Raw genomic sequence first — 26,581 nt, 5'->3', positions numbered from 1 at the left:
TAAAAGTAGTTACATATTTAAAGTTCCAAATGCAAATCGGAACCAATTTAAAAATAGTTACGTATTCAGTTAATTTTGTACTCTCTCATAATGAAATTATAAGTGTGTGGAACAAATCTTTTACAAGCAATTCTCGAAAATTATTAGATATAATTGTAACTTTTAATTATTAGAATTCTATATAAATAATTGTTATAAGATCATAATAAATGATTGGAATTATTCGACAAAGTATTCTAAATATTCTAATGTCACTCTGACACAAACAAATTTATAGAAGAAAACCAAATATTCTTTCGATTTTTTCTGATCTTTCAATTTTCATTTACGTCTCTTTTTTATTTTTTACTTTTTCTTTTATTTTATTCAGTTTTCTTTATATCTTTTTCTTTTTTTTTTTATCTCAAATTTTCTGTTGATATTGTCTTTGGTTTGATAACCCACAACATTTGATAGTCGATTATTTTTGACAAATTACAAAAAATCTGCATAACACTCTTGTATAAATATAAGTTCAATTGGATTTAATATTTATCATCCCAATTCCGCTAGATAGACAACCGGGAGTGTTAACAACGTGAACAACAGACTATAAGATCCATAACTATAAAAAACACTCTAATTTAATTTCATTTTCACTTTTTATCTTTTTCATTACTTATTTTTATCCACACCAAACCTTAAACCCTATTTTTAACGCAGCCTCCCACTGTTGCCTCTTCCAAAATGCCATTCACTGTCGCCAGTCAAGAAACTACGGTGCACCGCCGTCGCCACTTTGCCCAGAACAGAAACGCTGTTCTGTCGCTGCTCTACGCTGCACTGCTGCCTCTCCTCCACGCCACACCGCTGCCTCTCCTGCACGCCACAACGTCGCATTTCCATCTTCCTTGAAGCTCGCGAAGTGCAGTAGCTACCTCCGTCCCTGCTCCACATAGCGGTACTGTGCATCTGTTCCCAACAGTCGTACATTCCGATGAGTGAGAAGGCCGCCCATCGCCCCATTGCGTCGCGCACAGCCGCACCACCCTACTGTCCTCGGCCACCCGTCGTACAACTGCTGCACCGCGACAACGTGACGCGTCTCTATTTTGTCCTTGTCTTCGTTCTCCCAAATAGTAAGACCTAAATAAACATCCACATCTTAGTAAAATGAATATTATTCAGTGAAGCATGTGCATGCTGAATCAAGCAAATAAAGTAAAATATCAATAGTATATCCAAATAAATATCCACTTTAAAATGAAAAACTATCCGCATACATGGTAAAATGAACATTCGATTTAGTTGATAAGAAACAAGTAACGAAATTGTACCTGCGGAGTCACGATACAGCAGTGGCGACAGTAGCACAGCATTGTGAGAAAACGATTGCGATAAAAATAAAAAAATCAAAATTATGATTAAACCTAATTAATTCAAAATTTAATTTTAAAATTAAAATTAACTTTTTTTAACCTATTATTTACATTGTTAAAAAAATATTATTTTCCTATACTTTCTCCGATCCCTGCAATGTCTAGTTAATACAGGAAGTGTTTGTATCCTAATAGCAAATCCGACTCCATTATTATACGCTAAGTACTAAATAAAAAAAAGAGCCACCGAATAAAGATATCAAAAACATCTTTTTTAAAGATTTTTTAATAATTAAAATTCAATACATATAATCGATTAAATTGAGTTATTTTTATTAAAATTAGACCTGACAAATTAGTTTAGTAAAAAAATCAATAAATTAAATTTTAAACGAGTCTAAATTAATATTTTTTATAAAAAATAACTACAATATCTCTATTATAAAAAATAACTAAAATATCTCTATTATATATATAAATTTTCTAAATTCTAATCTTATGATGATAGAGAAGAAAAGACTAGAATTAGGATTCTCAAAATTAATATATATATATATATATATATATATATAATAGTAGTATTTTAGTCATTTTCTATAATAAAGATATTATAGTCATTTTCTATAAAAATAATATTAATTTAGACCAGTTCAAGATTTGATTCACTATTTTTTCGATCAAATTAATTTGTCTGGCCTAATTTTGACAAAAAAAAAACACGGTTTAATCGATTATGTATGTTAAATTTTAATTATTAAAAATATCTTTAAAAAATATATTTTAGACATCTTTATCTAAGTAGCTCCCATAAAAAAATCACCGAATAACTAATCAAATATTTTTACTTCTAAAAATTTGACTTAAATTTGACATACATTGTACTAAACTAAATAATGATAACAATTAAACTTAAACTAAAATTTAAATTACATTTAATTAATCTAAATATTTATAATGATTCTACTTAATCTAAAATTTTAATTACAATATATTAAATAACATTTTCACTTAAACTAAAATTTAAAATGCATTGTACTAATCTAAATATTGATAACAATCAAACATAAACTAAAATTTAAAGTATATCATACTAATCTAAATATTCATGATGATTCATCTTAAACTAAAATGTAAATTACATTAAGCTCTAACTTAAGTATTGATAACAATTCTATTTAATCTAAAATTTGACTTACAATTTACTAAACTAAATATTGATAACATTTTCACTTAAACTAAATTTAAAATATGTTATACTGATTAAATATTAATAACAATTAAACTTAAACTAAAATTCGAATTATTCTTCACAGCAAAGGCTAGTTGTGCCTCAATGTTAGGTGTTGGAACAAAAATCAAACCTCTTTATCTTCTTGCACAATTAGTGAGAAAACTCCAAAATTTTGTGGTAGAGAACGCATCAGCAAGATTTGGCTTCTTACTTGTTAATAGACATCATTCAATGATTTCAATCCCATACAAAAATAAGAACATACTTTTCATCAGCGTGGTTTAAGAAATTACAAGCGCTACGACAATTACATCTCACTCCATGGTGAAAATGACAGAATTTCAATACACATGTGAGAGTATTAAATTCTTATTTTATTTTTATTTGTTATGTTATTTTTTTTAAACAAAATTTATTATGTTTATTTTTTTTTAAGTGAGTTATACTTATTTTTTTTAACAGAATTATCTAAAAATTTTGGTAATTTTAGTTTATTTTAAAATTCAAAATCAATTTAATAATTAATATAAATAGGTAATATTATTTTTTCATACAAAAAAATGATAACATACAATAAAATTTTTTCATTTTTTTATATTTTTTCATAGTTTTATTAGAGAAAATAATTTTTTTTTGATACCACATTAGTTTGAGAAAATGAAAGAACAAGAGTCTATTAGTGTGCCGACCGGTGATATATATAGAAGGCATCACAACTGACAGCAAATAATCATATACACCCTTCCTAATTAACTAATGAATGATTAATTAATTTAATAGCTAATTATAGGTCACTAATATATATATATATATATATATATATATATATATATATATATATATATATATATATATATATATATATAACATACTAATATATTTTATTTATTTTATTAATTCCTACACCAATCCAAAATCACAAACAATATATAGAAAGAAGGAAGAGAACATTACTTTAAAAGACAAAGAAAAGAGAAAGTGACATTTGGGAAGTGAAAGTGAGAATGAGAATGAAGAGGTAGGGCTTTGTTAATTTGGAGAGAAAGTGAGAAAATGTTAATTAATGCCTAAAAGTATATTTTTAAATGAGGTAGAAAAAAAGGGGCCAATTTTATGGAAATAGACCCTATTTGTGTGCTATTCTTTGTTATGGAATCAAGTGGGACTCAGATTTTTGACAGCTTTTCGGAGAAGAACTCGAACCGTCCGAGTTCTTCGTTACTGAAGTTTTCTCCATTAAATCACATGGTCCGATTTGAGAGTTTATAGGAAACAAATTTGTGTAGGTATAAATCGGACCCTTCATCTTGCTTGAGTTAGGATTTTAACGTAAAAAAATGGAAAATCAACTTGAATGGTTCGAGTTGCATGTTGAGTTGTTGGGAATAATACGCCATTTTCCCTTGAGAAAATACCTTTCACAGAGAAATAAAATAGACACAATCACAAGCCAAGAATTTAACGTGGAAACTCTAATTATTGGAGAAAAAACCACGACCGTTGCCAAATGACAACCAGAGAATATCACTATGTGAAAATTGTTACAACACATAGACTTTTTTCTCTCTAACACCGGCACCCCAGTACACCCACACTCGCAAAGCAAATATTTAACTACACCTCACAACACTCTCTAATCAAAAGGTATAGAGGAAAAGAAAAGTCAGATACAAGCTTTAAGTGTTTCCGACTGGTGCAAAAAATATGGAGAACTTAGCCTCATATTTATAGCCTAGACTACCCACTCCATTTGCTATCCTAAGCAATGTGGGAATAATTCAACCAAATTCTAACAATCTCCACCTTGATTGAAATAGTCACACATCTTCAGCTTCCATAGTCAACACCGACAATTCTTTGCTGCCATTGTCTATACTGACAATCATAGTTCAGAGAACTATCATACTCCACCATGAAAGTATACTCACTTGGAATTAGACCACTCCAAACATTTTGCCTTGGTACAGATCGAAACCTTGCTGAAAATTCATGGTGCAACTTCCAAATTGGCTTTTCCTGGAAGTTCTTCAGCCATCGACATAACTCCGCCACACACCTTGCATCTCAATGCCAACCAATGCCCGTGTGTAATTGTGGACCCGATTGCCACAACTTATTCTTATCCATGGCAGTGCAGTAATACCATGAGGATACTTCTTGTCTTCTAGAGAACATCATCTTCTCTCATAGAGAGAGCAATATTGCAAGTATCAGATTGAGAGCCTTTTTCTGAAACCGCATTACCTGGACAATTTCTTTTTACATGCCCAGGCTTTCCACATTTCCAGCATGTTACACTCCTTCCACGATTTTCTTTTCCATAATTGTCACCTCTAGCTACAAGCGCCAAATCTGATGAAGTGCTACCCTCATTTTTCATTCTTCTTTCTTCAGCAATGAGCTTACTGGCAACTTCTTCAAAATTCAGAGTTTTCTTTTCATACATTAAAACAGGTTTGATATACTCATAGGAAGAAGGGAGAGACAATATGAGCCTCAGTGCCTTATCTTCATCATCAATTTTTACTCCAATTGCCTCTAATTCAGAGACAATACCATTGATAGCACTAAGATGGTCGGAGATTTTTACATTGTGATCTATGCGTAGATTATGAAACTGCTCATTCAATAACAACCGATTTGAGATGCCATTTGCCTGATACAACCCTTCGAGTTTATCCCAAAGTTCCTTGGCTGTTTTCATTCCTTGCACATTTGCAAGAATATTCTTAGCCAAACACAGGCGAATAGCACTTGCAGCTCTCAAATCTAGTTCCTCCCATTCTTTATCCTTCATACCATAGATCTTCTCCTTCAACGCCTTGTGCAAATCTTATTGTATCAACACATCCTTGACTTGTATTTGCCACAAGCCAAAATTGATTCTTCCATCAAATTTCTCTATTTCAAGCTTCATAGCACTTGAATATCCTGACATTGTTGCAACCGTATACTGGACTAGTATAACTCAACTGTAGACTGTGCACTAGGAAGGGTCTCTAGAAAAGAGAGGTGGGTCACAATGGACACACTTAAATACCAGATCTTTCCTTAGCCAGAACCTTTCCAAACTGCACTCTTACAATGTCACACTGCCTTCCAGCAACAATAACAGCAACCAAAGATCAACCTCAAGCTACATGACAAAATTCTTTTCTGATGTGGAAGGTCAGACTAGGCTGCAACCATAGAGCATACTAAGAATAAATCCCACCGAACCAGGCTCTGATACCACTTGTTGGGAATAATACACCATTCCCCCTTGATAAAATACCTTTCACAGAGAAATAAAATAGGCACAATCACAAGACAAGAATTTAACGTGAAAACTCCAATTACTGGAGAAAAAACCACGGCCGTTGCCAAATGACAACCAGATAATATCACTATGTGAAAATTGTTACAACACAAAGACTTCTTTCTCTCTAACACCGGCACCCCAGTACACCCACACTCTCAAAGCAAATATTTAACTACACCTCACAACACTCTCTAATCAAAAGGTATAGAGGAAAAGAAAAGTCAGATACAAGCTTTAAGTGTTTTCGACTGGTGTAAAAAATATGGAGAACTTAGCCTCATATTTATAGCCTAGGCCACCCACTCCATTTGCTATCCTAAGTAATGTGGGACTAATTCAACCAAATTCTAACAAGAGTGTGAATCCACGAAGACTGAAGTTGGACTATCCGTTTTGGCTAGGGGTGTCTATCTTTTTTATGAACCGGGAAATGAAAACGCATGGTCTGATTTGGTTATTTAAAATTTGTTTGAATGAAGTTAACCTAGTCGAAGGGTCCGAGTTGAATATAGAGGGCTATATAAAAGTGTGTAGTGAGTTGGTGGTAGCTTACCCGTCTTCTTCCCCTTCTTCAACGACTGCTTCCTCTGTTTCTTTTTTTTTTTTGGTCTCTTTCATACTTGTTTTGAACCAGAGAAGTTAGTAGTTAAGGTTATGCTCTTTTTTTGGTTATTGAGAGAAATGAGTGACAGAGTGTTACTAAAAGTGTATTATTTTGGTCAGATTTTGTTACAAATATCTGAAGGAATAAAGTTTATTTGTGAAAATCCACTAGATGTTGTTATTCCTTTTATCATCTCATTTGAAGAGTTCAAAGGTGTGATCTGTGAAAAGATTGATTCTGAGAGGACAAAAAAAATATCCTGTATTCTATACAGATATCCCATACCGGTGTTTGGTGGGCTCGTCCAATTTTAAACCAGATATGTGATGGACGAAGTGAGCATGCAAGAGATGTTTTTAATGTATATTGAAAATCGGGCTCAGATCTTGTTCATCGAGTTGTATGTTGAGTTTAAACAATCTGAGGCCGACCAGAATATTCTACGAGAAGATTATAATAGTGACAGTGAAAAAGAGTTCGAAAGCAACTACGAATGTGTTGGTCCAGATGGAGATGAAGATTAAGGCGACGGAACTATGGATCCAGATGTGATAGAGGTGGCAAATGCACTCGCAAACGATATGCCGTTTGGGGAGCTATCATTCATGCGAGTTTTGGACTTGGAAGCCATGCATGTTCCGGAGTTTCCCGAATACATGACTGCAAGTACGTAATTCATCGTATTAGTTTTTTTTTAGTTAGTTATTGAATTATTTATGAATGAATTAGTATTTATTAACCATTATTTAATCATGCATTGATGTCATATACGTGTTAGAGGTTGAACCAGTTGACCCGATCCTATGTAAATAAAAAATAAAAAATACTAAGAAGTTTAAAAAATAAAAGTCAAAATACATGTGTTTACTAACATTTGAAAAATATCAAGTTATTTTAAACCAATATGGAACATGAAAGTAAATATTTTATTATTTGTTTATGTTATACACTACAAGTATTTGTTAGAAATTGATAATAAAAATCTCTACATTATGAATATGAAAAAGTACGTGAGTTTGTAAATATCATTTAGAGAACCGGATCGGTTAATATTTGGTTCATCGGGGGTAACGATCAAACCGGCCGGTCTAGTCCGGTTTTTTACATCTGATGTTCATGTCCTTATTTTGTGAAAAAAGTGACACAGTAACATGATGTAAGGTTTGAATTTATATCATACTTGATACAGTGAATATTGATTTATCTCGGTTTTGAAATATGTTTGTATTAATTTAAATTTTTCCCATGCTAATTGTCCTGGCAGAAATTCCTATTGTCGCATATGGTGAATTTGCTATTGGGATGGAGTTCAGTTCCCGGGAAGCTGTTATTAAGGCGATAAAAGAGTATACCATATGACGAAGCGTAGACTACCAGGTGTATGAGTCTGAGCCGTTGACATTTTATGCCAAGTGTACACAGTATGGGTCAGGGTGTGATTGGCTTATCATAGTTAGTCTGATCAGCAGGAAGTACTGTTGGGTTATAAGGAGGTATAATGGTAGTCACACATGTACCAGAGCCACCATTTCACAGAATCATTTGAAGCTGGACTCCATCACAATTGCAGAAGCAATAAAGCCATTGATTGAGGCTGACCCCTCCTTAAAGGTAAAATCGGTTATAGCAGAAGTGCAATTGAAGTTCAACTACACCGTTAGTTATCGGAAAGCATGGTTGGCTAAGCAAAGGGCAGTAGAAAAAATATTTGGAGGTTGGAAAGTATCGTACGAAGCATTTCCTATATGGTTTGAGGCCATGTGTCATAAGGAGCCATCAGCTGTTGTCCATTTTGAGACTATGCCTGCATATCAAGGTGATGACTTGGTCGGTGATATTCGGGTACTGCATAGAGTATTTTGGAGTTATTACCCATGCATCAAGGCATTCAGGCATTGTAAGCAAGTTGTCTAGGTGGATGGGACTCACTTGTATGAAAAGTGTAAGGGTTGTCTACTAGTCGCAGATTCACAGGATGGCAACAACAATATCGTCCCAATTGCGTTTGCTATTGTCGAGGGAGAGACTTCAGATGCATGGCACTTTTTCCTTAGTAACTTGCGTCAACATGTTGTCACTCGGGATGGTGTGGGACTAATATCCGACCGGCACGAATCTATCAATGAAACTGTGAAATGCAGTAACGGAGCTTGGTCACCTCCTAGAGCTTTTCATATGTTTTGCATCATGCATATAGAGTCGAATTTTCTGAGAAAGTTCAAGGCACCGTACCTCCAAAAATTGGTCGTCAACATTGGTAACCTTTTAGTAAATTTCAGTAAGTTATTAACAGAGTTACCTTCAAAAGTATATTTGACCTATGTTTTTATCCCTTTTATATGTTGTTATCGTTCAGGATATTCGAGGACGGTGCGGGAGTACGAAGTGTGTTACCAGCGTTTACGGGAATGGGGCGAGGCGTATACAAACTGGTTAAAGCGAATTCCTCGCGAACAGTACGCATTGGCATTTGACGGTGGCTACCGATGGGGTCACATGACGACGAATCTAGTGGAATGCATCAATTCAGTATTGAAGGGTGCACACAATCTCCCCATTACTGCTCTTGTGAAGGCAACATTCTATAGGCTTAATGAGTTGTTCACCCGAAAAAGAGCGGAGGCAGAAGCTCGGATTAATGCTGGCCATCTGTTTTCTACTGTGGTGACGTTGAAGTTGCATGCAGACCAACTTACATCAGAAAACATTTAGGTTAGTTGCTTTGACCAGCAAAATGAGGTCTTCGAGGTGCGTGAGATGCCAAGTGGACTAGAATTTGCAATCGACCTACGAGGTCTTCGATGTGACTGTGGTGAGTTCCAGGTGGACTGGATTCCCTGTAGACATGTGTTCGCATGTTGTGCCAACCAGCGACTGGATTGGAAAGTGTATGTGCATGATGTTTACAAGATGGACCATATTCGGCGGGTATACCGAGCAAGGTTTAGGCCACTAGGTAATCCTACTACATGGCCTGCTTACACTATTGAGTTAACATGACCTGATATATGACATTATAATAAATTATGACGACATAGCATTATAAGATATCTGTAGCAGTATATAATATGACATCAATTGTCCAGCTGTGTTAATTTGATATGATATTAGTAGCAATATATGAACTTCATAAATACGTAAATACTCTCAGCATACAAAGTAACCTTACTATAGTCCAACTAAATAATACATAAGGACCAACACATACAAGGATCTTTAAACATAGTCCAGTTCATTAATACGTAAATAAGTTCATTACACCATAACTATTTTCTCATTGACCACTTTACATCCTTCACAAATTCCTTGCATTTCTTGGCGGCCTTTTTGAACACAGATGGAGTGTAGCGATTAGCGCTACGACGTGGAGGATCAATCCTAAGATTGTAATCTTTGGCTTTGTCATCCGGAGTGCGTGCCTGACCTGGATACAATTTTATAAACACAATTAAATATAGTCCATTATGTACTCAAGGTAACATAGATACCACATATCATTCAGGAAAAACCAAACAGAGATACCATTTATGACCACAAAATAAATAACTAATCTATCAAGTAAAGCAAAATACTCAATATAAATACCATCATTACAAGACTCTTCGTCCTCATCGAACTCCTCTATTTCATCCTTCTCATCATCGTCCTCGTCATCCGGGTTGTCCACTAGATATGCATCGGTCTCTTGATCGAGTGTGTTAGCATTTTCTTCAATGAGTCCCATGGAAACAGGGTGCGGATTTTGACTATTAAGAACTCCGCATCCACCGTCACTCCTACTAGAGTCAACAGATACGAATCCTCCAGAAGCCACCGATGAGGTATGGCCCGGATACCTCGCATCCAACGAATACCTCCCTGACATGAACTCAGTTTGATGGCTAAATTGTGACTGTCCTACATCTCCAGCCATAAACCCAAGCAACTGGCTAAAAGAACCGCCTTCGCATGGTTCAAACTGTGACATACCCCAATATTGTTGATGCTGTGGAAATGATGGGTTGAAATGTGTCTGAGGTACATACTGGCCTGAGAAATGAGGTTGTTCTTATGGAAGCGGATTTGGATGTGGTATCTGAGGAGAATGTGGTTCCTGTTCTTTATTGTCATCATCCATATCCTGATTACCCTCATCCAAATCCTGATTACCCTCATCATTCTCTTCACCCACAAGATTCGACAAGTTCAAGCGGTTCCCAAATTTTCCTCGGTACCAATGCATGTAAGTATCCAACGGATGCTGTGAAGGCATGGGAAGCTCAGAAAGAACGTGGTGATGCCTGTTTGTCTAATGCATTACCCAACTGTAATGAGTCGGTGCCGTGGCCCAGTTAATATTCTTAGGACCACCAGTGAGGACTTCTCCATGCGCCTTGTCCAGATTCCGATCCTCATGAGGTACTCCCTGAACGAATCTGAATTGTCGCCTATACCTATCGGTAGCATGCCACTCGATACATTCAAATGACACCAAAGGCACTGTAGCGCTCCAGACAACCGAGTGCATATAGATTTCAGCAGGAATTATGTTCGGATCCACGCGATCTACAGCATACGCAACCCACACAAACTGGAAAAAATAAATGAAACTCATGATTACAATCCACATAACAATCACATTAACAATGGTTCATAAGATTTACGCAGGCACTAAATAGGAAACTAATACTACTTTAATGAAAACTCACCTCGCCTTCCTAAAGTTCATCAAAGGCCTTCCTAAAGTTAGCTAGCTTCATATATCTATATCGTCGGTCACCATGCTTCCAGTTTCGCCACCTAATACAATACATTTAATGTTGTCAACTGAGTTATAAATATCAATATAGGGGTACATTTAGTCATAAAATTACCTGTTTGCTAGCGAAAAACTGCGGGGCTCCCTAGGAACCGGCGATAGATATAGCAGTCGGATCCAAGCCCAATCGAGCAGAAATGTTAGTGGGCCATCTATTTTCTTACAGTCAACTCGAGATGCCCGGCATAACGCCCTGTAGAGGTGTGCTAGGCATGCAGATCTCCAACTGTATTGTATAATACTACCAAATTCACGAAGCAATGGTAGAAACTTCCAGTGCACACCTGTCCCTAATTTATCCCCAAACAAGATCGTTCCGATAAGCAACATAATGTGGCACTTGACATACCTCTGTATACCAATTTCATTAGTAAAGTGTAAATTTTCTTTAAGATCTCGCAGCCAAGTCAGTTTTATACAGCTACCTCTACAGTCTGACTTACGCGGTGCAACTCCGAATTGATGCAAACACTCCGCCTCCAAGACTTCGAAACTACTCATTGTCATCCCTGTAACTGGAAATCCGTCCGTTGGAAGACCAAGAATTATAGCCACATCTTCAAGAGTCACGGCACATTCACCAATGGAAAGGTAAAACGTATGTGTGTCGGGGTGTCACCGCTCGATTAGAGCATTCACCAGTGCCTTTTGACATTGAACTACCCAAATTTGTGATGCATGATAAAAGCCGGTAAGTCGTAGATGCTCCTCCACCCTATCATTGTACCGATCCGGAAGAACTAGATGGTCACATGTCAACATTCTTAACTTCTACAAAAAATATAACAAAGTATTAATCAACTACTTAACACTTACTAACTTATTACTAAAATAAAATAATTTTTTTTACCACAACAACTACTAATAATAATGATAACTAATACATAAATACCTAATCAAATCTCTCTACAATAACACATTTATCTTAAATAATATCTAATATTAATTAGTCATATACTATTATTTAAACATATTTTTCTCAATTATAAAAAATAATAATAATAATCACTCTATGCCTAAATTTTTTTTCGAACAACATTCATAACAACTAACTAACTTCCTAACAATGAAAATTATAATTAAAAAATTTAAAATTATTCCCAAAGACTAATAATTTCTCACAACAACAATAACATTTACCTTCGTTCATTACAATTAATTAATAATTTAAAAAAATTTAAAAAAATTAACCCTATTTTCAATAATAACTATAATTAAAATTGAGCCGTTGGGACTCTCTTTTTTAATTTGGTTATATTTATATTAAATAATAATTATAATACAAAATATTAATAAAAAATCACAAAAAAAATTTACGTCCTCTATTAAAAAATACCTAACAGAATCTGTTTACATTTTAAAATGTACCAACTAACAAAATAATAATAATTAATTTACTAACAATAATATTTACAATTAAAAATTAATTAAAAAATTCTAAAAATTTTAAAAAAATTATATAAATGCTGAAAAATAGTAATAATCATTCTATTTTATCTATATTTTTAATTTGCACTTCTAATAGTAACAATCATAAAAAGTAAATATTTTACCATAATAATTTTAAATAAAAAATTAAAAATATTAAAAAAAAACTTACATAATCGGAATGACTGTGATAATGCATAACATGAAGCTCAGATCGATCAACATCCTTAGTTTTATACTTTTTTGGCATGCTTTTATTTCTTCAACCATGCACAGCTGAGAGGAGAAAGAAGAAGAACAATAGGGGCTTCAACTTGAAAATGAAAGTTGAGAGAGTGATGTTTTCAGATGGTGAGAGGGGTGAATGCATGAGTAAGTGTTTGGTTTCAGGGCACCTTTTAGGGAGCTACTGCAACGCGACGCGTGTCCATTTCCTTCGAAATTGGACTGTGCGTCTGCTGAGAGAGAAATCAGACGGTCCGTTTAGCGTGTTGAAACTCAGAAGGTCCGAGTTGTTAGTTGCTTGACACCACAAGCTGGTGAAGCCCCTCCCTCCTCCATAATGGCGTCCAACTCCACTCCAACTCCAATATTAAAAATAAAAAACGAAAAAAGGAATTAAAATTTCTTTCCTTTTAAGACTTGGAAGGGTTAAATAATTCATTATTTTTAATAGCTAAAATTATCCAACAAAATTCCTTAAGTTTGAAATACAAATGATTGGGGAGACAGAGATTGGAGAAATACAAGAGAAAGAGTAAACAAACCATGGAAGATAAGGTTGTTGGCCATGTAAGGTTGTAGGTAAAGGTGTTGTTGGGGAGAATGGACACGACCAATGAGAAGAGGTTGAGATTATAACAATATTGGCAGTAACTTGGAAGGAGAGTTGGATAAAAAAGGATTTGGATGGTGATGATAAAAGGCTGAAAAATGAATTAGTAATAATAAAATATTAAAAATTAAGGGTGAGGTAGGTTAATTAGTTTAGGAAGATTAGTTTAAAAATTTTGAATTATATTTTAGTGTTTGAATAATTTTGTCAACTAAAATTTATCTTCTAAAATTATAAAGTAAATTTTATTTTTTTATGAGTAGATTTATCGACATTCTAAATATTTATAAGTAAAATTGATAGCTTAATCTTTTAAATACTCGGAATAATTATTTTTCTTCTTTTATTTACCCATCCAAATACATTAATTTTAGCAATTGTTTAACCCCCTCTTTTCTAGTATTTCTCGTTTGAGTTTTTTTTAGTTCTAATTCTTATTATTTTACTTTTTTAATTTCTTTAGATAATCAATAGAGTCTAGCTAACATAAGCCAACATCCTATTGGGTTGCATCCCAAAATTCATTAAATATAAAAAAACGTTCTAATATAATTATCTATCCTTCCCTCATTTTCACATTTCATCTTTCTCATTCTCCGTTACCCTATTTTCATCGAGACAGCTCCACTTCCTCCTCCCCGGACATGACGTCATTGTTGCCGGTAACATAGCAGCTTATCGCTGCCTCCCTACCTTCAGTTGTCTCCACTACTATGCCGTGCTGAATCTTCCCCTTTCGAAGCCGTTGATATCACGCCACCTAATTATATGAAAAAATATCCAAATCACATCGAAAAAAATTCAAAATCATATTAAATTCATTTTCAAGGGATTGAAAACATATCTAAACTATATCAAAAAATATCCAAATTATATAAAAAAAACATCCACTTTATATATAAAAAATATCTAAATCACATCAAAAAAATCTAAATTACATTAAATTTATTTTCAAGGAGTTGTGGATGTTTCTTTTAATTAGATGTTTTTTTGTTTGTAATTGAATGTGTTTTTTTTTTTTTTGTAAAGAAACATCTGTATTCTAATCTGAATATATTTTTTGCTAAGGGACGAAAAAACATCCATTATATATCCAAAAAATATCTAAATTATATTAAAAAATTCAAATTATATAAAAAACATCCAAAAAAGAACAAGAGGCAGACACAACAGCAGCATCGCCACGGAAATCTCGCGCGATCACGTTACTAGCGGGACTTTTTCCTGTAGCGGTGACACCGACAACAGAAAAGGAAAGGACGCGTACCTTGCATGAGAGCTCCACCAGCACAACGGTGCACTACGAAGGAGGAGTAATAGAGGTCTGAGCGACAGAGTGTGACGACGAGAGCAAATGAGGACATGGTGTGAGTGTATGTTTAGCGAGAATTATGTTGTTTAATCTTAACTATGCAAATTTAAAGTTTGATTATTCTTACTTAATTTAAAATCTGATTTTTAAAATTAATTTGTTAAGATGTTTATATATGTTGGATGGAATGGGTATTGTCTCCTATATTTTTTTTTACTTTTTCGATGGGGACTTACAAATCACCTTTTTTATTAGCTCACTACAATAATATAAATTATTTTTTAGGGTTATATGTGTAAAAAAAGAATTAAAATTTGTCAAAAAAAATAAATTTTGACACTATTTTAATTATAAAAATATGTTAATGAAAGTTTTGTCAAAAATAGTATTTTTAACATATAAGTAATTGTAAAAAAAGTTTAAATCTTATTTTGATAAATATTGACTGTAAAAAATAATTTGTTAGAAAAATTTGAGAATATATTTTCTATGACCATAAAATATTCTCAACAAAAATTTTTAACAAAGAATGAGATGAGATCTTGAAACTGAAGAATAAATTGAGATTTTGAAGATAAAAAATGAGTAGTATGATCTCAAACTGAGATCAGTGTGATGTCAAATTTGACAGAACCCAGAAAAGAAGAGAAATAGTAGAGTAAATTGAAAACAAATGAGTGTTAAAATTGAGAAGTAATTTTCTACGGTCAAATTATTCATCAAGAAAATATAGAAAATTTGACATTTGTTATATTTATCAAAAATATATATTAATTTTAACATTTAATTATAGTGTTAAAAAATAAAATGTTAAAATAAATCTCTTTTCTTGTAGTGGCTCTCATATCTTCTTTTGCAGTTTTGCTTTCATTTATTTTATTTAAAATTATATTTTTTAAAAAAGAAAAAGAAAACTTTTCATAAAAAACTTCAATTCAATAAGAATTGGCAGAGGAACCATTATTTTATAGGTAAATTTTAATATAATTAGGCTATAATAATTACAGTAACTATATAAATATTGTTAAAGTTAAAATTATATCTTTTTTATATTTTGGTAATATTTTTTAAGTAACACTTTTTAAAACACTATAATCACCGTAAACATCAATTGAAATAAAAAATCCAAATAAGTGGGACAAATTACAATAACACAAAACGAGAGAGACGAATTTCAATTTTTTAATTTTTTTTTTATTCAATTTGCCAAGGATAAAATGTGTGCTGCCAAACTTTTTTAGTTTCCCTGATCATAGCGGCATATATCATTATCGTCATTAGTTTCTATTTTCAAGTATATCACCAACAGAGCATATCATAATGAAATTAGTTTCTGTCTTAACAATAGTATGAAAAAAAAAAAAAAAAAAAAAAAACTCTAGTTTTCACTTAATACATGGTGTTGAATACAAATCTACACGTCAATATGTCACGAGTTAGGGGGTAAAAAAACGACTAATTTCCTAGAGAATAATGGAAGTAAAAAAAACGACTAAAAACATGGTGTAATAATTGCTTGTATTATTTATGATTTGATATTACCTCCAAGAGGACTTAAATTTGTACGTTTATTGAGAATTGCGAGCAACAACTCACTCCACAAATCAACAGGACCAGGCAAACACCAATGAGTACAATCATTATAACCTCTCATCCATTTGTTACCCCAATGGTCCCCAGGGTGCCCATCTGGTCTCATCATCATTGCCACAGTCACATCCAACACCTCAAAACTCTGCCCTTTCTCCATCCCCTCTTTTCTTGCTTTCTCAAACTCCTCCATTTGTGCATTCCTCACTTGCCATTCAAACATCCCTGGATCAACCTCTGACTCGCTAGCAGGACCTGTCCTGTTACAATACCCTCCAGTGTTCCATGCTCCATTCTCAAAGTGTGCCGGTGCGAATGTCCTCAAAACCGTCACCAATTTCCCACACTCCTTGCAACCGTTGTTAATATAATTGAATGCCGTTCGAAACGCTTTTCTCAGCGGGAAATCACTGTTGTAGCTTGTCACGTTAGGTTGGCCACAGTACACACATCCTACAAGGTTGTCGCCTTCATGGAGGTACATCACTCTGAAAAACCAGTGTCCACCTGAGATTATGGCATAGTCTAAGTTAGGTAGCTCTCTAGCCCAATCATCATCTACCTTGTCTAACTGCAAATCAAAGGTTCCAGACGCTGAACCATTTATCATTTGTTCTTCGCCAACTATTATAAACCTGCTCCACAGCATCATCAGTGTGAAGTCATGCTTTGGAAAATACCATGTTCGATATCTATCTTCTGAATCCTTATGAATATCCTTTGGAGTTTCTTCCTGAAAAAATTATAAACAGAACTGTAAACTACCTCCTTACTACAACGGCAAAACCATATACATAACATAACACTATATATCATATAAAGCACTTGGTATATTTCTTGTCTGAAAATTTAATGTCTAAGATATCGCGTGGTTTAGGAGGATACATATATTATTTTCCTAACTTAAATTACTCAACTTTTTTAATATCTTCCTAAGTTACACTATTAAATCACTTTTAATTTATGAGTGTTAGGTTCAGTACTTTTGTTAAATTTTAGTTAGTATTTAACTATCAAAATGAAATGGAATGATTTTATACTATTAGATGCAATCTCACACCATTAAAAATATCATTAATGGCTAAAAATTAATCACAAAATCTGCTGATCCTCTAAACTTTCCCATAATTTATTTCTGTAATTTTTTTTTACTAAATTCACTATTTAATTAAAAATTTATTTAAAGATATTTTCGTATATTTTGTGTCAAGGATATAATACATTTGTTATAAATGTAAAATATAAGAGAGTAAAATATTATTTTAATAATCAATATTTAACATAAGTCATAATTTAGTTTCTGATGTTTAAAATGTCTTGTTTTTGTATTAAAAAGTTTTAAATGGGTTTGATATTGTATTACCGTTAATTTTGAGACAAATAATTAGTATATTGAAAAGCTAATAATAGTCGATTTTAATATATAAGTAAAATTGATCAACCAACAATTACTAATATAAATTTTTTTTTTTAAATTAAGAATATTGATAATTGTTACTATATTGTGTTGAGCTTCTTTGTTAAAAAAAAATTAAGATTCTCTATCATAAGAAAAATAAAAAAAATATTACAAAAAAAATTTGGTTATATTTTTTTAACATACGTTAATAAAAAAAAATATAACTTAAATAATAACGTTGTTAATATTTATGTCACTTATTCTATTAAGTATTAACTATTTGTATCATATTTTATAGTAAAATAATATTAATTTTGTTTAAATTTTTTTGAGATAAAAATAAAATATTTAAAATATTAGAAATTAAATTAAAATTTGATAGGAATGTTAAAAATTAAAATAATAATTTATTTAATATAAAAATTATTCTATTACATTTTTTATATTTGATTTTAGTAAAATTTAGTATATTTATCGGTTGGCACCTAATAACACGAACGTATGTGAGCTTTCTCTTTATACTACGTCATGCAAACTTCTAAAATATGGATTTTGAATGCTTGTAATGTACGTGCACTTTTAACTTATTTTTTTCAGAAAAAGTACGAGAAGACAATAAAGATATTGTATAATGTATATAATGGAATTAATTTAAAATTTAAAATATTTGATAAGTAATTAACTAATTTTAAATTATAGGCAACTAATTAATTTAAAATAGTTTCAATTTAAAATTTAAATCAAATATTAAGATTATCGTCAGTTTTGGAAACAAATAAACTACCTCTCTCTCTCACTTCTGTTTGTCAGCGTTCTATGTCTTTCTCATGGAGTCTCGCCGGTACATTAATGCCACAGTCACCAGCCGCCATCAGAAATCGCGTTGACACTGTTTCAACTGGCGCCGTTGCCGCACAGGCCACCGCTAAGGGAGAACGCACATTTTGTGTGGGTCGAACTAACGGCACCGCAGCAACCTCCGTCGCAGCCGGTGTGTGCCTTCTTCCCGACACCGTCCTCACCTCTTCCGATGCGCCTTCGCTTTCTCCCATTCCTTCAAGTCTCTTCTCACCGATGATACCACCATGCTCTTCTTCTTCGGATCCAAGCATGGTTAGCTTCTTTCATGATTTGAGCCCTATGCTTCACAACAGTGCTGCTTTTATCATGACTAGTCCTTTAAAATTATGTTTCACCACAATAATAGTTTCTTCTGTTTATTCATCTTCTTCTATTTTAATGGTCAATTTAAGATGGTCATTTTAGTAGGTATGCGGATGGTTATTTTAGTTTTATGTAGATAATTATTTTGATTAGATTGAATTTAGTTATATATAATTAAAATATGTTAGAAGTTCAATTCATTAGGTATGCGGATAATTATTTTTATGGTTATTTTTATTAAGGGTGAGTGGCGTGTGGCAAGCAAGCTAAGTAGCGACGGTGAAATGAGATGATTATTGATGAAGGTGGGGTGGCCACCGGTTGAAAAAGAAGAGAGTGCTGGAGGATTTCAGATTGTTATTTTTTTGAAATAACTAACAAAATTTTTTTAAAAATTTGAAATTTGAAATTGGAGAATTTGAAATTTGAAATTTGATGTGAAATAACTAAATAAGAGTTTTTAAATTTATTATTTTGTGGATAATTTTCATTTTTAACTCATATTGAGCTAAATAAACAGTTCATTATACATATTGTACAAATACCCTATTAACTCTCTAGCGGGACTCTTTTTATTATCATCACCTTAGAGAAAACATTTCCCTTCGTTGTAATGCTAGCAAGAACTTTTCAGCTAACCCAACTGAAACATAAACTATATTTGCGTTAAATGTGCAACGCGTATATGTAAAAGATAGTATTTGAATCTTTTAAATTTTAAATTTATTTTAGAAGATAAAATAAAATTTTTTTATTATTTATTTTATAGATAAGACAAAAAAATAAGAAAAAAATATTTAAATATAAGAGATTATATTTTACCATCTCAAATAAGAATTTAAAATTTAGAGTATTCAAATCCAAAAGACATCATTAAAAAATATGTTCTTTCTTAATAAATAGTTTTGAATTTAAAGTCATAGGAAAAAAATAATTAAAACATCTCCAGTGATAATTTTAATTTTAATTTTATTTTGAATTCTATAATGACACATAAATATTTATGAGACTATATGTCATAAACAATAATTTAAAATTAAAAATAAAATTTATTCTTTTAATAGTTAGTTTTAATTCAATTAAAATTTTATATTATTTTTAATTATTTCATAAATATAATTATACAAATAAAACATTTTTATTAATTCTACATCAAAATGATATCGTATCTCTAAAATGATACCAAATTCATTTTATCAATTAATTCTACTGCAAATTTTAATTTTAAATCAATTCCCAAGAGTGATGTTCTAAAATTGTCTATGCTCTTCCACGTCTTCTGCGTAATTCTACAATCACAAAAGACATGAAGCACAGATTTAAAGGAGTTTCCACAGATACTATAAATATCATCTTGAGCTATTCCTTTTCTAAATCGCAGAACATTTGTGAATAAAATATCATTTGCAACTAGCCAACAAAAAGTTTGGATTCTTTGGGGGCACTAAGCTTCCATACCTTCAAAACCAAAGTAGCACCCAAGTTCTTAGGAATTTCCAGATAAATGGAGTAGGCCGACTTAACGGAAAAGGAGCCATTCATTGAGTGCAACCAAGCCACTTGGTCATCCCCAAAGCTCGCCTTAGGAGCTTTCGTTGCTGCAAAAATGAGAGCCTAGTCCTCGCCCAATAACTCCAAAATGCGATTAAGATCCCAATTCGAATCTCTAACATAGTCACAAACTGTATTGTCTAACCTATCCTCTGATACACAATTCCGAACAAAATAAGTAAGCTGATGAACGCCAGGCAGCTAGTGGTCAACCCAGAATCGAGTTGTACTACTAGCACCTAATCTCCAAATAAGGTTCTCTTGAAACTGCTTCCAAACTTGATAGATTTTCTTCCACACACTAAAATAGGATTGAGGATTGTTATTTTTAAAACAAGAGTATCACCACTACCATATTTAATCCTCAAAATTCTTATCCACAAGGTCTCCTTGTCATGAATTAGCCTCCATGCTAGTTTCTTTATATTTGTGTTATTCAGGATCCTAGCCGAATATGTTCCAAAATACCATTTAGCCAAACTAGAAATTCGAACTTTCTTATGAGCCATATTATCGAGCACATCCTTATTCCAACTTTTTGCTGCTTTCATAAAATTACTCACATTAATTTCTAAGAAACATCATTCCTCTAAGTCCTTCCAAAAAAAAAATTTAAAATCCTCCTGCGAAAGCCAGGCTGCTAGAAGTTGAAAAGGTTAAGAAATATTAGAAGAAGCAAAAGTCACCTCAAAATTCAAAAGAATTGGGATATGATCAGACCTTAGTTTTAGGAGATGCTTGACCATAGCTTGACTAAATCTTTGGGATTAGGCATTATTTACAATATACCTATCCGGCAGTCTACGAATTCCACAACGTTGCCAAGTGAACGGTTGACCACTAAACCTAATATCTTGAAGACCACAATCTAGAAGACACCCAGAAAAAAGCTGAGTCTTAAGATAGGCCAGAAATTCCACCAGTATCTGCCATCGAGAGAACACAATTGAAATCGCCCCCAAACACTATTCCCCGGAGGTTTGCCTTGCTAAATCTTTCAACTCACTCCATACTTCAAAACGGAGGCTAATATACTTCAAAACGGAGGCTAATACGGGGAGATCCATAAACTCGGGTAAGATACTAAAATGGTTCCTGCTGATAAGCAATTTGAAGATGAATAAATTGCTTGTGAGATATCACCACTGCGATATCCCAATGAGAAGAGTTCTAGAGACATTAAATACCACCTGCAAAACTAACTCTTTCAACCAAATACCAATCCAAAAAACCAAACTTCCTCACAATATTATTAGCTTTCGTACCATTTATATGAGTTTTCAGAAGATATAAAATTAGCATGATAATAAAAAGATAGCTCTGTAAGTAAAACAGAGAAGCCTTTACTCCGAACACCTCTATAATTTCATGTAATAATATTCATAAAAAATATGAAAAGAAGGTGGTCATCAGACAGTAACTTACTGAATAGAGAGGATATTAGTGGTAGCTGAATCCAACACCATGCTTTCCTGTTTATTACCCAACGCAAAAGGTACTTGACCATTACTGGGAGATATAGCTGCAGGGCCTTACCCAGATCAGGAGGTTTTGATTCCTACATACTGCCTCGAGCCCTGTTGTGAAGCAAATTCACCGCTTTCATAACTTCTTCGGATGGGTAATAAGTCTAAACGCTACCTTCTCCCAAGCACAAAGAATCATCTCCCGACATGTATCTAGCTTGCTTAATGAGCTCCAAGAAAAGCCAATAATCATCCTTTTTCTCCCTCACCAAATTGAGGTTCATATCATATATTTTATCCTTCCTTTTCTCATGTTGAAAAACTTGATTATTAGGAATTTTAACATTATTTATTTTGTTTTTTGAAGATTCTACGATTTTATTTTTCTGAGGATCTTTTTGATCCACTTTATTTGAAGAATCTGCATGATAGTGCTGTTTTGCAATAGAAGGCTTGTTAACGTTACCTGATGAGCTTTTCGACATTCCATCATGAGTTAGTGGGCCATTTGTTTCTGATTGTTCCTGGGTGAAGACTTCAAACCTGGAACCTGACTTCTTAGTTTGGCTTTTATTAGGCACAGTATCAAAACCTTGTTTAAGCTGTCCATTACGCTTTTGCATCTTTTGTGCTAACATCCACAGTTTAAAGTAACTGGGATATTTATGATTAACCACCCCTTTTGGGTTACCAGCATTCACGGGATTTGGTTCTGTGGAATCTACTTGAGATTTGTTCAAACTTGAATCATGACCGCTAATCTCCCTTTTTTTCGCACCTTCTAATTCCATCCCATTCAACAACGGAGCTCCCAACGGCGCTGAATCCGTCACCAGTGGTGCCTCCTTTTCCTGTCCTTCAGAACATTGATCCATCCTATGACCATATTTGCCACAACCAAAACAAATTATGTGGAGATCCTCATATTCAATCTTAAACTCTTTGCCTAGTACTTGAATGGCTGGTACCAATTGCTTGCTCAAATCAATCTCAACACAAATGTGAGCAAATTTTTTCCTTGAGTGTATGAAAGTAGTGTGATCAATATTTAATATTATACCTAACTTTTCACCCACTCTCTAGAAAAATTGTTCCATGTATAATTCAACCGGAAGGCCTGGAATCCGAATACATACTGCGAGCTTCTGTACCGGTTGATTAGAAGGGAGAAAAAACGGCCTCCATCTCTGCACTAGAAGGTAGTGATTTGCCATCTGTCAGGGACCCTCAAAAAGTACATGGCAATAATCTGTTTTATCTGAAAAACGGACCAGAAAAAAGTCTCATGTGAGATCCATAATATTAACATTCCCTTTTCGTGTCTAAACTCTTCTTATCCAAGATTCAATAGCACGATAACCGATATTTTTTTCCAAGAGTTTAACAATCAAGGAGCCTTTTCATGGCTTACACCACATGACATATTCCTCTAATGAAATATCAACCATAGGTTTAGGATTGAAGGGAGTTGGATCTGTATTACCTCTTCCGGAGAGTTCCTCCATATTATACTCCTCTATGACCATTTGTACGATTTCATTTGGGGAGAGAACTATACCAGTGTCATCTGTCGGGATCCTCCAGGCACTTCACCTTCCGTCAAAACCCCAGTTGAGAAAGTCTTAGCCTGCTTATGCCCTGGCTCCATCTTATCTGGCCCTATTTTCTTATTCAGCCTAGGGATCTCTTCACACATATCTTTTGTCTCATCCTCCTCAGCTTCAATAAGAAGCTCATCTCCATTTGATTTTGTCTTTTTTATGCTAGCTACACCTCACCAAATCTTTTTCTTCTGCAATTTTTTTGCCCACCACCATTGTACAGTCGCTCATTCTCATTTCCTCCCTGTGATATAGAGGGAGATGCAACGGAAAGGAGCCAAGAGCGAAGAGCAACGAACACTGAAAGCGAGGACATGAGGTGTGCGTGACAGAGGTGAGGGTTTGGTCTCCGTCGGTCTCTTCAGAGTCGCATTCTCTCCTAGGGCTCCAATTTGTATTTGTATATAATGGAAACTTATATAAAATTGTCTTTATGTGAAGTTGTCTTTATGTATTTTATGTGACTTCGTTAGATAATTTAACATGATTAATTAAATAATTATTTAACAATTTTTAACTATGAATTTCACATGAAGATAATTGTATGGGAGTCTTCACATTTGTATATTCTTGTTCCAATCAAATTCCATGTTTCAACAATACAAATGATAAATACGTCACATATTCATGTCTTTAAGGTAGCGTTTGGTGGAGAGACAGATACTGAAAGATTGAGATTGAGAGACAGAGACTAAGAGACAGAAACTGAAATAAGTTTTAGTATTCTGCTTGGTACCAAGTGCGAGACAAAAATTGAAACAAGAATAAAACTCTAATTTAATTTGTACAAAGGATAAAATTGAAATTAATTAATTAAAATAAGAGTATTTTAGGTATAAAATACTATTAAAGTTTCAGTCTCTGTTTCTAAAAATATCAGTCCCCTGTGTCCCTACATTTTAGAGGTATTGAAATACGAAATTTTGGGGACAGAGACAAAAATTTTAGTACCAGTCTTTGAACCAACAAACATGATACTGTGTCTCAGTCTCTCAGTCTCTGTCCCAGTACTGCAAAACAAACGCTACCAATAGACAAAAATACTAGAGAACTATCGATACTAAATAGATGTGCACCTATTCTCCCTCGATTCTTTTATGTACAGTAGATATATTAGTGGGAGCCATTGTTTCAAATCATAGCATTGAAGATTGGAAGTGCAACTATTGCGCAATATTCTTGTCGTGCTAATCAATTCGGTATAGCATCAATAATTAGGAGTATTCTTTATTTATTTATAGATTATGACTATTTAATATATGTTTGCATTGCATCGAAATAAAACCGCAGTTTAACCAAAACCAAGTTCAGGAATTAGAACTGACCTGTGATAACAAGCACAAGAGGGATTCCATGTGGTTCCTGGACACAGAGTCCCCAATAAATGCCATTTTCTTGCCTCTCACTAATTCAAGAAACATTTTGTGATCGAATCGCGGAAGCTCGCATTGCTCAGGTTTCCATCTCCAATTGAGAAAATCGCTATCAGTTCTTCCATGCTTGAAGCAGTTTTTGCTATCAGGGATAGTTCTGCAACTTGAATTCGTGTAATATGTTGATCCTTCTGATGTTGTTGGAACCCAATGACCCTTAAATAGGTCACAAGTTTTCTCCTCTGAAAATTAAATCAAAGGCCTAGCTAATATACACAACAAAAATAAAATAAAGCAAACGAAACAATATTACTTAAATTATTTTTCATTAACAAAAATTATAATTAATTTTATAGTAAAAATATATAAACAGTTCATAAAGTGTAACCACGTAACAAAAATAAATGATTATTTATATCCATAAAAGATGAAAATACTTATATATATACCCACATTAAATCGAAACTAAACGTGTACCTACGTAAGATGTCATCCGTGTGACAAAAATACCCTATCTTTGGAGGGTTGAAGTGCCACGTAGGGTACTTTTGTCACACAAAAAACATCTTGCGTGGATACAAATTTAGTTTCCATCTAGTATGAGTACATATGTCAGTGTTTTCATCTTTTATGGATATAAATGATCATTGGAAAAGTCTAGAGGCCAGCAATTTTATTGTATTTTGGCCAGCATGTAACCAGCAGAGAAATGTGAGCCATTGGATGAAATCTCACACCAATCTCATACCATCAAATAATCATTGATGGCTAGTTGATGGCTACCAATCACAAATATTGCTGGCCCCTAACATTGCTCATGATCATTTATTCACATAACAAATATTAATTACATTATTGATAATGAAAAATTATCTAGGCAACAAATAATATAAAAATTTTAAAAAATAATTAACAAAAAATATCACACTGTTTTTTTTTACTCCTTGTTGGTCCAATAACCTGAAAAAACCAAGGAGCAAATAGCGAGGATAGCACAAGTTATTGTTTATTGAGTTTACCTCTTCCGCATCACATTCTCTTGCCCTAATCCTGCGCATGCAATTCTAATTCTGATAAAATTAAGATAAATAAATAAATAAATTATTATTTAAGAATTTACCATATTGATTTTCGGATGGTGTGTTTGGCTCGGAGATATCAGCAACTTCTTCTTCGTCATTATTCTGGGAGAGGCTCTCATCGGTTTCATCAGATCTTTGATTTGGAAAAACGGTTGAAGCGTTGGGGGAATAGAGAATAAAGAAACTGAAAAGCGAGACCAAGAAGAATAAGAAGACTAGAACAAGAGGCGTCACTTTCCCTACGTTCATGTATCTATTGTTATCCCTTTTTGCCGCCATAGTTATGAAACTTGTCCTGAAAACGCGTGCCAGAAGATTTCATTGCCTTCAACAAAATTCATGTGGGAGAGAGAGAGAGATCGAAAGGGAGATGGTGCGAATTTGAAGTGAGGTAACGTACGTAACCATAAGAATCCAAGCAATTAGAAATTAGAGGATGATAATTAAGGGAAATGTTGAGATTCTATGTTTCACTCCGATATCAACGT

The 26,581-nt window shown here is 33.3% G+C and overlaps 2 protein-coding genes across 2 annotated transcripts; one reads left to right on the top strand and one right to left on the bottom strand.

The window, feature by feature from the left end:
- Positions 1-7,030: 7,030 nt before the first annotated feature.
- Positions 7,031-9,206, top strand: LOC140173744 (uncharacterized). Its single transcript, XM_072198313.1, has 5 exons — positions 7,031-7,160; positions 7,759-7,840; positions 7,964-8,150; positions 8,436-8,751; positions 8,851-9,206. The coding sequence occupies exons 1-5, from the start codon at positions 7,031-7,033 to the stop codon at positions 9,204-9,206; spliced, it is 1,071 nt and encodes a 356-aa protein (XP_072054414.1).
- A 6,958-nt stretch (positions 9,207-16,164) lies between these two features.
- LOC112805876 (xyloglucan O-acetyltransferase 3) lies at positions 16,165-26,522 on the bottom strand. The gene is made up of 3 exons (XM_025848201.3): positions 26,132-26,522; positions 24,964-25,253; positions 16,165-17,190 (listed from the first exon to the last, which is right to left on the bottom strand). Exons 1-3 carry the CDS (start codon positions 26,370-26,372, stop codon positions 16,393-16,395), a joined length of 1,329 nt encoding a protein of 442 aa, XP_025703986.1. The 5' UTR covers positions 26,373-26,522; the 3' UTR covers positions 16,165-16,392.
- Positions 26,523-26,581: the final 59 nt, after the last annotated feature.

This window comes from Arachis hypogaea, chromosome 6 (genome assembly GCF_003086295.3).
Source record: "Arachis hypogaea cultivar Tifrunner chromosome 6, arahy.Tifrunner.gnm2.J5K5, whole genome shotgun sequence".
Lineage (NCBI taxonomy): Eukaryota > Viridiplantae > Streptophyta > Magnoliopsida > Fabales > Fabaceae > Arachis > Arachis hypogaea.
This window is presented reverse-complemented; position numbering and strand designations above follow the sequence as displayed.